This window comes from Halichoeres trimaculatus, unplaced genomic scaffold, assembly GCF_033239565.1.
Source record: "Halichoeres trimaculatus isolate MK-OKI-2021-1 unplaced genomic scaffold, fHalTri1.1 fHalTri1_scaffold_3, whole genome shotgun sequence".
Lineage (NCBI taxonomy): Eukaryota > Metazoa > Chordata > Actinopteri > Labriformes > Labridae > Halichoeres > Halichoeres trimaculatus.
In genome coordinates, this window is record NW_027437181.1 from 41,059,833 (window position 1) to 41,073,321 (window position 13,489).

General features: G+C 44.2%; 1 protein-coding gene across 3 annotated transcripts in view; it reads right to left on the minus strand.

Annotated features, from left to right (window-relative positions):
• Window positions 1-288: 288 nt before the first annotated feature.
• The window catches only part of ano1a (anoctamin 1, calcium activated chloride channel a), a 77,571-nt gene continuing 64,370 nt past the window's right edge, over window positions 289-13,489 (minus strand). For all 3 annotated transcript variants that reach the window (XM_074666401.1, XM_074666402.1, XM_074666400.1), the window contains exons 17-25: window positions 13,137-13,248; window positions 12,984-13,041; window positions 11,424-11,524; window positions 9,363-9,505; window positions 3,583-3,735; window positions 2,708-2,760; window positions 2,397-2,581; window positions 2,189-2,294; window positions 289-1,799 (exon numbers count right to left, since the gene is read on the minus strand). In XM_074666401.1, coding sequence (XP_074522502.1) covers window positions 1,557-1,799; window positions 2,189-2,294; window positions 2,397-2,581; window positions 2,708-2,760; window positions 3,583-3,735; window positions 9,363-9,505; window positions 11,424-11,524; window positions 12,984-13,041; window positions 13,137-13,248 — 1,154 coding nt within the window. In that variant the 3' untranslated portion in view covers window positions 289-1,556. The remainder of the gene's footprint in view (window positions 1,800-2,188; window positions 2,295-2,396; window positions 2,582-2,707; window positions 2,761-3,582; window positions 3,736-9,362; window positions 9,506-11,423; window positions 11,525-12,983; window positions 13,042-13,136; window positions 13,249-13,489) is intronic.

A 13,489-nucleotide genomic window follows, 5' to 3' on the forward strand; every position in this document is an offset into this window, starting at 1 on the left:
CTACCAGGTGTATTTTTTTTAAAGTTTGACCAAGTTTTTGATCTGTACTGCAGCCAGCCACCTGGGGGAGCAGTTTCTGTGGCTACTTCGAGCTGAGGGAGATGACGTCCATTTTTGTAACAGTCTGTCACTCTGATGCTATATTCATGAAGGATAGGAGCTTTAGTAGCTCATTCAGATTTAGAGAGACACACACCAAACCAGGCATTTAGGGAGAGTCTGTCGCGGGTTTAAATCCACCTCTGTTGCTTCATTTTTACCATATCTGTTCTTAAACGTGGTGGGGGGCTTTATGGTGTAAGACAAGTATTATATTCACACCGAATGTCACTGATTACTACACACTGCACCTTAAATGTCAGCAGGTTTGTATAAATCATGGATCATGTGACTCAGACTCCTCAGTTGTATGAACCGTGCTTCATGTTTGGGGTCAGAGGTAAGATTTCCTCTATTCATTAGCTCCACGAGCCAAAGAAACACGGCTATGAAAGACTGAAGAGCTTAGAAAAAGGTTTTTAAGTTCATTGTACTGCCCCCTTGTGACCAAGGAAGGAACAGATTTCAGACGGGGCACTGAGATAGTTTCATGTGGAGAGGTTAGACGTATCTACAGTTCGGCAGAATGACATCATGATGTATTTCTGTTGTAAATCTCACCGTTGTTTTCGGCTTTCAGAATTCCAGTTCATCAAGGAGAGTAAAAACACGGCGACATCTTCTTCCAGGAATCATGGCACCGAGCGCCGTCAGGCAATTAGTTCATATTCAAAATGTAACATCAACATTGTGCTCATTAGAGAGTAGAAATCAGTGGATGGCTCGACACTGAAGGTCCTCCAAAACCTTGATTCTGATCCCGACAAACGCAGCACACAAGCCGCACCATGTTGCATAATCAACAAAAGTACATTAATATTCCTTTATATCTGTGCAAAAACAAAGAAAAGAAAGAAAGAGGCCGGTCTGAGTTCATCACGCTGCTGGCAGGTGAAGGGTCTGTGTGAGTCTCAGCGGTGGGACAACTGGAGGAGTCTTCAGGGCAGGACCATTTGGACGGATTCTCAGAGGACGTCCTGGATGAATGTCCCACAGGAGAGCTGGCAGGTTCGAATTTACTGCTCGTAAATGAACTCCCAGGAAAGTTTGGCACTGCTTTCTCTGACGTCCTAAATAATGATCTCAACAAGGTAAGTCCCACGAGCAGGTTGAGGTTAATGGCTTGTTCCTTCCAAATACATCCAATAAATAATGTGTGGCAGTCCCAATTCCTATTAGTGCTGTTTCTCCCAGAGTTTTGGTTAATGAATTAACAAAGTAACAAAGGGAAAGATTTAAAACAACCAGTCTTTAAAAACTGTCTTATGAAGAGTCAAAGTTTAGCTATAGGACCATTTCTGCACTTTTCCCAAACCACAAGAAAGCAGCGAAGCTGTGTTAGTATTAAAAAGGGAATGAGTAACCGTCAGAGCCTTAACCAGCTGCTGCTTGACCTATTTACACACGTTTGCTTGTTGCTGTTGATGCTTGTTTCCTCAGAGCCCAGGAGCTGAAGCTTAGGAGCAGTTTGCGTGCGACACGGGTCGTGATCGAGGCTGAGGAGGGCTGTGATTGGCTGAGGAGGGGGAGGTGTAGTTGTCCTGGGCGTGGTTGTCCCGCGCTGCAAGCCTTTTGCCCTGCTCCTCCTTCATAAAGAGCTCCACCATGAGGATCTTCTCCTTGTGCATCTGGAGGCTGATGTCCTTGGGGATGTCCGGGATCAACCAGTCCACAAAGTCGCTCATGAGCATCACCACGTTCTGCACGAAGCAAGGAGTAAAAGAGCACAGAAATCACAAATCAGACATCAGAGAACAGGTACTGCACATCGCCAGTGAAATCACACACTTCAGGATCTCATAAAAGTAGAGTGAAGTTAAAGAGCTGAAACCCCTAAACTGATGGTGTCACACTCAGATTATCTGGTTCAGTCTGTGACTCAGTCATGGTGAAGCCTGCTGACCGACAGCTGTCCAGCTCCCTCCACGAGGAGCATCAGACACTGAAGGGCATGGCTAAACAAGCTGGTATGAACAGACTGACTTTTCCCACGTCTGTCCTGAATGATGTGCTCCTCTCATAAAACATGAATAACAGAAGTGAGAGGGATGTCTGCTGGACTTCAGAGAATCTGATTGTGATCTCTAACCTGAAAGACGATGACAAACGCCAGGCGAGCAGCCAGAATGGCCCAAAACTCTTTGGAGAGTTCGTACTGTGAGCTGGACCCTGGGGGCTCTCTGTAGTCCTTATACCTGCACACAAACAGTTCATTCACTCAGAGTGGATGATGCAGGGAGATTTTCTTTAGTTTAAATACATTCACAGTTAAATGTCAACTCTGTATTCATCCTCACCTGCAAACCTCCACCTTGTAGCCCAGGTGCATGGGCTGGAGAGGGTCTGTGCCCGGCTGGAAGTCACTGACGTTAAAGTAGGACAGGGTGTGGTTCACGAAGCCGTGCATGGTGCCGTCAGGGCTGTACATGTACTGATAGACGAGCCGAGGGATGAAGTCCGAGGTGAAGGAGATGACAAAGGCCTGCAGGACAGAATTCACATGACGTCCTCAGAAAGCAGCAGAGCTCCTGAATACACCTGGACACTTATTTGCAGCATCCTGCTGTGAGTCAGAGTGTGTCTGTGCACACACACTTTGAGGACTTACATTAACGATGACTGCTACTTTGCTGAGACCTCTCAAAAGGTTGTACCAGATACCTACAGACAGAGAACAGTCAGTGAGTATGGATACTGGGCTGTCCCCTGCTCCACCACTAGATGGCAGACACAGTCTGTATAAAATGAAGAGGGTCACTGAGGGGCAGAAACAATCACAGGAATCCACCAGGAGAGCACACAGTGAGGAGACACGCTGGCTAAACCGAGGAAGATGTTCTCCATGAGGAGGCGATGTGGGTAAAATATGTCAGGATTTTTTTTAAAATACAGTTTCCACAGCTCTACAGTTTCATTTAGCGGACGCTTTTGACCAAAGCGATGATGGCAGGATCAGGATTTTACGATTGACTATTTTGACATGCAAACAACGTTTTCTGTTCTTTTTTTAACCTGCTGTTAAAATGCCTCCTACCATCTCTGTGATTTTTCAGAGTCTCTTGTCTCTGGTCCTCTCTGGTCCTCACAGCCTCTGCCAGGTTTTGACTTCTAACTGGTTTAAGACCAGTCCGTCTCACTGTGCTGGTGTTACAGACTGGTTTGTCAGTCTTTCAGAAAGCACCAAGTTAAAAGGTAAAAACAATTAATCCAATGTAAAAATCCTGTCTGTCTGGAGCGCTCCAGGTTAAAGGTTAGAGCTATTATTTTGAAAGCCAGCCTCTTATGGAAAGACTTGTTCTCTTAACACCTACAAATTACTGAAAGAGGTTGAATTTAAAAGGCACTGAGGATGAACCTTTAACTCCAGCTGTCACCCTCAGTCAGTCGGGATGTGAGCAGCTTTGTAAAGTAGAAAGGCTCAGGTTGGATGTGTCTGAGTGACTGCAGAGAGAAGAACAGACCTGTGTGACATGTTCCACTCACCAATGTCCTGTGCTTTAGCTGCGATCGGTCTGCGCAGCTCCATGACAAACTTCTTGGCGTCCAGGCGAATCTCGATGATGTTATTCAGGAGGGCGAAGAGTGGAGCCAAAGGAAAGGAGGCCACGAACAGAGTCACCATCCCAAACTGGATGACTGCAGGAACAGACAGGAGGACAAACCCTTTAGACATCAGGATGGAAACATCACCTCCCACTTTAGAAAGTGACTTTACAAACTCCAGGACAGACGTCGGATCAACACCTTACTCCATGTTTTAATGGATGGCTATCAAACTGAAAACTGAAAATTGGAGCTAAGATTAAGTTTTTACAACCAGGACATGGTTGTACCTTAACTCTGAGGAGTGTTCAGTGTTTCTGACTCTTCACTGACCTGAGAGCAGCTTCAGGCACTGTGTCAGAGAAGTAATGAAGACTCAGTGTAATTAGTGCTGAGGATTCATTAACTGAGCACGTCAAAGCCTCCGCTATCAGGGATCAGCTCTCTTTTAATTGTGTTTTGTAATCTTGTAAATGCTTCCTGGTGATATGTTGTGGAGTTGTGAGGCCCTGAACATATGTTCAGCGTTGTTTGAAGAAAGGGAAAAAAGAGGCAGAACAGACTACATGTCACCTTCCTGTGCACTTATTATCCAGCCAGGATTAGTGTTTTTATTTTGACTCCACTGAGCAGATGGAAGACATCAACAAGAGGATAAATGTTAAACAGCACCAAAACAGACAACTGCTCCAGTCACATTAGGGTGGTAATGAGTTTCAGGTCTGATGATAAGGTTAGTGAACAGTTTGATTGTAGCTTTACTGTGAATATATAATATCTGTTTCTGCTATTTTTAATATTTACTATTTAAATATAGTCTCTATATAGTCTTTATTTAGTCCTTAGGATTAAATTTGGTGTCTAAGCCTTCTTTTCTATGAGCTCCTCACAGTATTACCTGGGTTCAGAACAGTGAACTTTACTTGGTTCTTACGTTATCTTCCTCTGCCCATGAGCAGATGGTTTATGCTACATGCAGGGTTCAGCTCATGGAGGAAGTTACAGTGAAAGACGGGATTCAACTTTTCATCCAGGTCAAACCAACCACCATCATAGACGCTAACAGCAGGATTACAGCACATGTTCAGCTGTCTAAAGGTGGACATCCCGCCATGCTTTACCGTTTGAGAATAAGGGCTCTAATTTCGTGGCGAAGCAGAGGGGGCGCAAGCCTGGCGCACCCTGCGCAGTGTTAATTTTGTGCGGCGCACCGCCGTGCGCTGCCAATTTGACAATTTGCTAGACCGTCTGCGCAGAGATGGGTGTGACGGCGCGCCAGGGGGAGTTGACGGCGCACCAGGGGGAGGTGTCAGCAGATTCATGTTGGCGCAGTGACAATTTCGTGCCAAAAACAGTGTAGAAAGTGCGCTGAAAGCTCGCCAGCTCCAACCTGGTCTATTCTCGGCGCAAAGCGGAGCGCACCCTCCGCAGCTGTAATTTGGTGACAGGCGCACATCTTACAATTAAAGAATAAACAGCCTTAACATCTGATACTGAGTATATATCTGGCTTCTGTCATTAAATTTAATTCAAAGAAAAGAGGGAGAGAAAAGACAAAGAAAAAAGAGACAAAATAAATGTATGTCACTCAGGATTTACCCATCATTTCCCATATTTCTCTGTTTTAGTCTTTATTCTTAACCTGATCTAAAAAGATGGAGTACATTATTGTAAGGAGGATGAGGTGGAGACACTGGGAGAGTATACAGTATATCACCAAAGGTTCTGCTATTTGGAGATGACAAACCAGGAGTGCAGGTGGTTTAAAAGTATTCTGAATGGATAAGCCAGCTGTGTAACTGCCTCTCAATTTTTTACTCCGAATAAATACAAAGGAACAGATTACATCTGTCCCGGGAGCTGGCCCACAAGGTGACGTGCTTCGTGTCCTCTGATGTGCCCCGCTGTCCATTCTCCTGCTGCAGGGACAGCGGCTCTGACTGTCTCTGCTACCGGCACTGTTTCCGCGGTGCTGGGGATCACTCAGACCAATCAGACGCTGCGCCTCAAAAGGCGAGAAGAGGCACTCATTTGATTTGTGAAAACAGCGCTGAGCTGTGTTAAACCCACTCACAGCTTTTCTCCTCCCTCTCTGCCATTTGCGCGGAGGGAGGCGTGGACGCGCACCTCTGCGCCTCCCTTCGCCTTGACTGCGCCTCTCTTGGCACTGCAGGAAACTTGCAAAGTGCACCGGTCACGCCCTGTCTGCGGGGCAAAGGCCGCCGCAGGGCAGGTGCGCCTGCTCTTGCGCCTGGTCTACGAAATTAGACCCCCAAGTGTACAGAGACAGTGGACAATCCTTTGGAAAGGTGGGGATGTGTAGCCATACACCAAATTTAGATTGTCATAAATCTCAGTCACACCATCACCTCTCAGCAGAGTTACTGCTGTTTATGAGTGGGAGATATCTGCAGTTTGAGTTTGTTTGATTGGGTTTTCCAGGAGGTTCCCCTGAATTATGACATAATCTTCACCTGAGTCTCTCTCATGGTGTCATTAGTTCACTGGCTGATTATCTGCAGTTGTGCATGCAGCTAACACTGCAGCTAAACGGGCCATTCCAAACCAGAACATTTGGACTAATGGTCCGTTTGTTTAGTGACTGAACGTCCAAGTAATTATTTGTGAAGAGCAGATTTCACACATACGTCAATCACACGATTATGAATCTGCAGGTAAACTGTCTCAGCTTAGTGTATGTTTCCATAAAAGATCTGAGGCGAACTCCTTAGTGTGAGCCAGATATGACAGATAGGACGGATAGAAAACAGAATATTTGTTTGTTTTGTATTAGACTCTGCTGATACAGAGGATAAAGAACGTGTGTTTGTCAGGTCGTTTAGTGTCAAAGAGATACAAGAACACTTTAATGACATTCTAGTTTTTCCTGTTTCATTAGTTTACTGTTACTGTTATAATCACACTGTTTACAGACACACACACACACACGCACACACACACACACACACACACACACACACACACACACACACACACACACACACACACACACACACACACACACACACACACACACACACACACACACACACACACACACACACAGCCTCTCTGTCCTGATTCCTTCTTAATTATTCTTCAGTTTATTCCCCTTTCTATTGTGAATTTGCTTTTTTACCTGGTTCTGTTTATCAAGCTCAAAAAAGAAAAAGTTTCCTCCAGTTCCTCAGGTGGTACTGTGCCACGGCCAAGCTTGAAAAGTCTGGACTGTGTTCTGGAGCTGATGCTCACTCTTGTGTCTCAATCCGTTTTTCAAGATTTGCTGCTTCGACCTCATGATCATCTTCACTGGAAAATCAATTCTGATTTATTTGGACCTGATCTGATTCTTTGGTCCCAGAAATACCAAACCCGACTTTGTCCATAGACGTGCTCTCCTATCTGTGCAGATGTCCTGCATCCTCTGAACGTAGGAGAAATCCTCTCCTAACCCCTGATGATCGCTACACTGAATCAAAACTAGGAGCTACCACAGGCTTAAAGGCTCTGATGGTTATCTCCATCATGACCTATTCACAGTACAAGCAGTCTGATCAATTATTGATAAAAAATGATTTTAGGGGCAGCTCCAGGGTCAATTATGCATGATAGCCTCAACCACCAACACATGTCCATCAAGGAGCGAAGTAATGAGGAAGTGAGTCCATCAATACTCGTTACTTCCAGAGATTTAAGGATCAATACAACATGAGCTGAGGCGAGAACCCTCTGCTGCTCCTGTTTCACTTCATTTTAAGGTTTGGTGCTCTGACCAGGCACAGACTTCACACACACACACACAAACACACATGTAAACACACACACACACACAGGTATTTATTCTTTGATGGTTAAAATCAAAGTGTTTGACTCATCTGATCAATAGTTAATGTGTAAGGAAGCCTTTCAGCAGAGTTTCTCTCTAACACGTGCTTTGTGAGCTTACATGTCAGATGTTTCTCTGGTTTTATCTTTTGAGGTTGATGGTGAAGGATGTTTTTCCCTCTCTGGACGTGTGGATGGAGGGAGTTGTGAATCTGTTTTTCACTGTTTTTCACATTGAAATCACAAGGATGCAAAAACACAGACATGAGAGGAAAAATACAAATGACTGGCTTGACAGAGTCAGCAAAACAAATTCAAAGGAAACAGTAAAATCTGTCACTGAGTGTTTTCTGTGGTCCATGGTGGCCTGATGGACGACAGCATGTGGCTGGAGTTCAAACACACACCAAATGGCAGACTCACAGTTCTTTATACCTGAAGCATCTACAGATACAGTAAACTTATTGATAACTAATTATACATGATTAATTTAGAAAAGTTAATCCCAAAATTAATTAAATTAATTCTTAAAGTTTTGATCCTTTCGATCTCCTATACCCCTTCACTTCTTTAGTTACATGCAATAATAAATTACTGATTTTATGACTTTGTCTTTACAGAAGGCATGTTTCCATAAAAAGAAGCACAACCTTATCAGAGCTAACACCTGATAATGACCTGTAGCATGAAACATGGATGTTGTCTTGATTTGAGTGTGCACAGGGGTCATTCACATCTAAAAAAGGTTTTAAATCAAGTTCAAGTGAACCGTAGCATGTCTTCGTCAGCTTTAATCACATATAACATAATTATGCAACAACAAATTGTGGCTAGTGAAAATGTTGAGTGAATAGTAACTCTGAGAAACCACTGGCTGCAGTGGCTAGTGAGAAAGTTTAATGTGAAGCCCTGTTTGAGACGCACAGTGATACACATGAGGCCAAAGCCATGAGGGAAGAGATGGCAGAGGCTTTCTGAGCCACATGTCCTCACCGTGAGATCTCTGCTGAATAAGATGGAGGAGAGGTGGCTGGATATTCCCGACCACACCGTCACCTTGACCGCCTCCAGACTGGAGGCAGAGCAGAGACTGGAAACGCTCAGTGCTCATTCAACAATCAGCAGCTGCTTCAGAAACCTTCCTCCAGGCTCATCATTGGTCAAAGAGAGATAAAGAAATCGAGCGTTCAGCTGGAGGTGGCTTTAATTCTCTCTCAGGAGCACTGAGATGTTTGGTAACAGGATAATAAGCCTTGTTGAGCCGTTCCAGATCTTCCCCGCTCAGCTGGGACCCACGGATCAACTGCTTAATAATTCAGATCTCCAAAGAGAAATTACCCAACTGCAATAACCGTAATCTCTGAGCAGATGCAATAAAATCCAGAGCCTGTAATTTATGTATCTTTACTTAACGCACATGCACAGAGACCTCTGGAGGACGCCATGCGTGATCTGTTTCCACATGACTGCTGACGCTCTACCATGAATTGGATTTTCATGAAGCTCAAGGTCAAGATCCCTCAGCGTGTGGGTTAATTTGCATTCTCCTGCATTTATCAGAGGGAGATGTTTGCAGGTTTCCTGCACGCTGCTGAAAGAGGTGGCATTTGCAGAGGTCTACTGTGGCAGCAACAGTAAGAAGCCTTTACAGGAGCTGAGCATTAATGTGTTTGACTTGTTGTGCAGAGGTTAGCAGGGTGCAGACAACACTCTCACAGACCACGAGGAGATGAAGGACGTATGCAGGACGAGCAGGAGAAGGATCAGACCGCAGGCCGCTCATGAAGAGAATCACTCACCACTCCATGACTGAAAAGAGCAGGCCATGCTGGCTCTATGTGTGTGTGTGTGTGTGTGTGTGTGTGTGTGTGTGTGTGTGTGTGTGTGAGACTCACTCATCTCCATGTACTCTGGGCTGAGGCCAACAAATGGACCCAGGATGTGGTCTTTCTCGTGGCGAAGCATTGACTTGTTCAGCTCCTCCTGTTCCTTCGAGTCCAGCTCTGACTTCCTCTGCCGCAGCAGTTTCTTCAGCTTTCTGCAACACAAGACATCAGACGTGTTGAAGCTTTAACCCAAACAATCAGAGAGTAAATGACTGCTCCAAGCGTGCTTCTGTGAGTCAGCGTAGATTTATCTGGAGATTTGAGGTTTGGTCTAAGGACTGGTGCTCGTGATTCCTGTCTCTGACTCAGTTGACATTTTTTATGTGACAACAAAACGTCCTTCCACCCTCCCCTGGACCACAAAAGGGACACATGAATGACAGAACTCTTCTTCTATGGTGTCAATTTTGCTGATTGGCCTTCAGTGTTGTCTTACTGCCCTCTATTGGTCTGGTGGTGGCTTGCAATTACTTTTATTTTGGCCACAGAAGCCATCCAGTTCCTGGAAGAGTAGTTCCAGGAACCTTTGATGAAAAAGCACCTGAAGTATCTCAGCATCTGTATCTCCCCCTCTCCTCCTCCATCCTTCCTGATTGACCCATTCAGCTTCATGCATATTTATTCATGCTAACAGTATCTCTGGCTCTGCTCCAGGTTTCTGCCTGATGAAAGAAGATGTGTTTCCTTTTCTACTCATGTGTTGAGCTCACGGTGGATTGATGTTTGAAAAACTGCTTTTGCACTCCAAAAATAAAAAAAAACTCAACTGATTGATGCATGAATGAGTATTCAGCATTTCTGGATTTGATGAGTTATAGTCGGGCAGGACGTGATGTCATATGGAGTAGGACCTCAGCAAGCCACTAACCCCCAGCAGTTTCCAGTCAAGATAAAAGAAGGGGTAAAAACTACAGGTTAACCCTTTAAGACTAGATGCTGTCGCCAGAAAATGACCTACACTACATTGTTACACCTAAAATACACCAGTTATGTCTGCAGTCCAGCTCCCCTCTGTGGCGTGTTGACTGTGTTTGTCAGCTCACACCGGCTGTGTGTTCAGTCCAACAAGCCACATGACTGATGGACAGCCAGAGTCACAGACTCAACAGGAGGTCCCACTCCACTGATGAGATTGAAATATTTAATCAGGCGCTGTTTTATAAATAGTGTTAGTGGTGGTGTACATGGTACAGAGATCTACGAGGAAGAGGAGAGCTCCTGCTGGATTGCTGGAGGAGGAAGAGCAGATGGAGGTACAGGAGGAGACTGGGAGTGTGTCACCGTCCCAAACACAGTAAGGAAACAGTTTGTATACACTAGGTATTTATGCCAAGACTTATTGAACTAATTATTTCCAATAGCCAATGCAATCTTTTTCTCATTGGCTTTGTTTCAAACTGCTTATCTATCTTTACTGTCCTATATACCAACTTGATTTTTCATATGAAAAAAATGTGAGTCATAATCGAATTTTTATCAAACTGTTACAGAGCTTGTGTTGTTGTATTATAGTGGAAAGTTAATTTCTGTCATCTGAAAACCTTTAGACCTGCTCATCTACAGTTTTTATAAGGAGAAGACTTGATAAATATTCACGTCTGTTTTTTATTTATTTGTCATTTCACACAAATTAAAACATCCAAAACATAAAAATGATTTTGAAAGTTGAATTTGTCCTGAAAAAAGGGGCAAAAGAATTTAATCAAAACACATTTTTGACACATTTACTGATAAAAAGGGAAAAGAGCCAGGCTGACTGTTAGCATCAGAAGGGAGGTTAACTGAGTCCAGCATTGTGTTCACAGGTAACAGTGTCTGAGATTCACACCAGCACAGAGCAGGTGTGCACTATTTGCTCTGCAGGCTGCTGAACCCTGACACTATGACCTGACCTGCTGCTCAGCCTGTGTGTGTGTGTGTGTGTGTGTGTGTGTGTGTGTGTGTGTGTGTGTGTGTGTGTGTGTGTGTGTGTGTGTGTGTGTGTGTGTGTGTGTGTGTGTCTCCTCTGTGTATGAGCGCCATAGACAGCATGCCTCACAGTGTGTGTCTGTCTGTGTGTTCTGCACTCACGGTATGCCGATCTCAAACAGGTTGTTCTGGATGAGCTGCTTGCCCAGCATGGTGATGCACAACTGGATGCACAGCTCCATGAGGCAACCTGCGTGGGCACACTGCAGGGAGAGACAGAGACGGCGGCTTAGAGCCCGCAGCAGAGCGCCACGGGAGGCGGGGCTTAGAGAGACAACAGAGAGGAGGGATCCAGACTAAATAACATCATCCCTGGAAACAGACTTCTTTTGATGGAGACTCAGGTGGGGAAGTTATAAAGACACCATTTCATTTAATGTATTTTACAAAATTTCTCCAGAATTTGTACATGAAATCATAAAAGCAGGTTGATTTTTCAGTAAAATGACACTGATCACAGCAGCTTTATCTATAACGACACAAACACAAAACTAAACAAATGTTTTTGTCTTAAAACAATAAAATAATAAAAATATTGTTTTTTTTTATTAAAAAAAAAAAAAAACTTAAAGCATAGCTAAGATATGGAGTTACATAAACATGTAAAAATATTACCTCTCTAAAGGAGTTTAATAATTTTATCTGATGGTAAAAATCTTATTTTAAGAAGCAGGGACAGGAAACAAGTGCTGTTTTTCCAGTGTTAAAGGTAGTTTAAATTGGTATTTTAAATATCATTTTTTTCAGCTGATACTCCGGGATGGAACAAGTTGGGTCCTATCACAAGGTTTAGGGCAGAAATTACCCCTACAGCAGTGTTTGTGTGCAGCAGAAGCCCAGAGCGCTCCCACCAAACACCCCCTCCCTGCTCCTCTGCCGGTTTCCTCTGCACTCAGACGGGGACATATTTTACTTGACCAAAAACACAAATAAACGGACTCCCACCGAAAAAGCCTGATATGGGTCTGCATTCACACTCTATTTAGAGAATTTTCAGCGCGTTACTTTCACACAAAAACACCGCTAAATAATGCTCTAGTTCTCGTAAAACAGCGCTACCTCCACTTCAGAGCCACAGCTGGCTACGAGGCGCTTAGTGTATCAGTCCGCGCACACGGCGTGCCAGATATAAACAAACGCAGGTAGTCTGTCAGGACGAACAGACACGATGAGAACTAGAGCCTTATTTTGCAGTGTTTTTGTGTGAAAGTAAGGCGCTGAAAATTCTCTTCATAAAGCGTGAATGCAGGCCAATATCAGAGTTTTTGGTGGGAGGAGGAAACTGGCAGACGAGCAGGGAGGGGGTGTGTGGCGCGTGCACTCTGGGCTTCTGCTGCACAAAAACACTGCTGTAGGGGTAATTTCTGCCCTAAACCTTGTGATAGGACCCAACTTGTTCCATCCCGGAGTATCACTTTAATGTGAAATCATACCAATGAGCTTTACTGATCATTTTATCAGGCATTTATAGACTGTATAACCTGGGTATGCAAATGGCATCAATTTGGTGAAATGGCCCTTTACTGTAATCTAGTCAGTGGAAACATGGTGACAAAAACAGACTGAGCTGCTTTAAGTCTGACCTGTCTGTGGTGATCGTAAATGCTAAATAACAGCAGAGTTTATCTAGAATAAATGAATAAATCTGAATTTATTAATTACCTCCTCCATTCTGTACGATCCAACAACATACAGGTAGTTTCCCGGCCGGCCAACAAGCCTGTCAGTCAAACACATCAAAGTACAGACACGAGGTCAGACAGAGGGAGTTATAAAAACCATGGTGAGCGTAAAGACTGAGAGGTGAGCATTTACCTTCCCCTGAAGAAAGCCAGATAGACGATGGGCGTGAAGGCATTGACAAACTTCAAAATAAAAGTCTTAAAGATGAGGCGCTCTTCAAAGCTCTTGTCTGTCTTTGGGACCTCTGCAAAAGAGATGAAATCTGATGTGACTTCATTATCTCACTCACTCATCATTTTATCCTGAAGCATCACAAGCGAGCTGTCAGATCATGACAGAAAGCATCAGCAGTCTGGTTCCACAGCCAATAAAAGTCAATCTGTGATGGACTGAGTACAAAGCATCACAGTAACAGAGCAGTCAGTGTCGTCAGGAGATACAGCACAGATACAGAGAATGTCTTCAAACCACCACGAAGCTGAAGC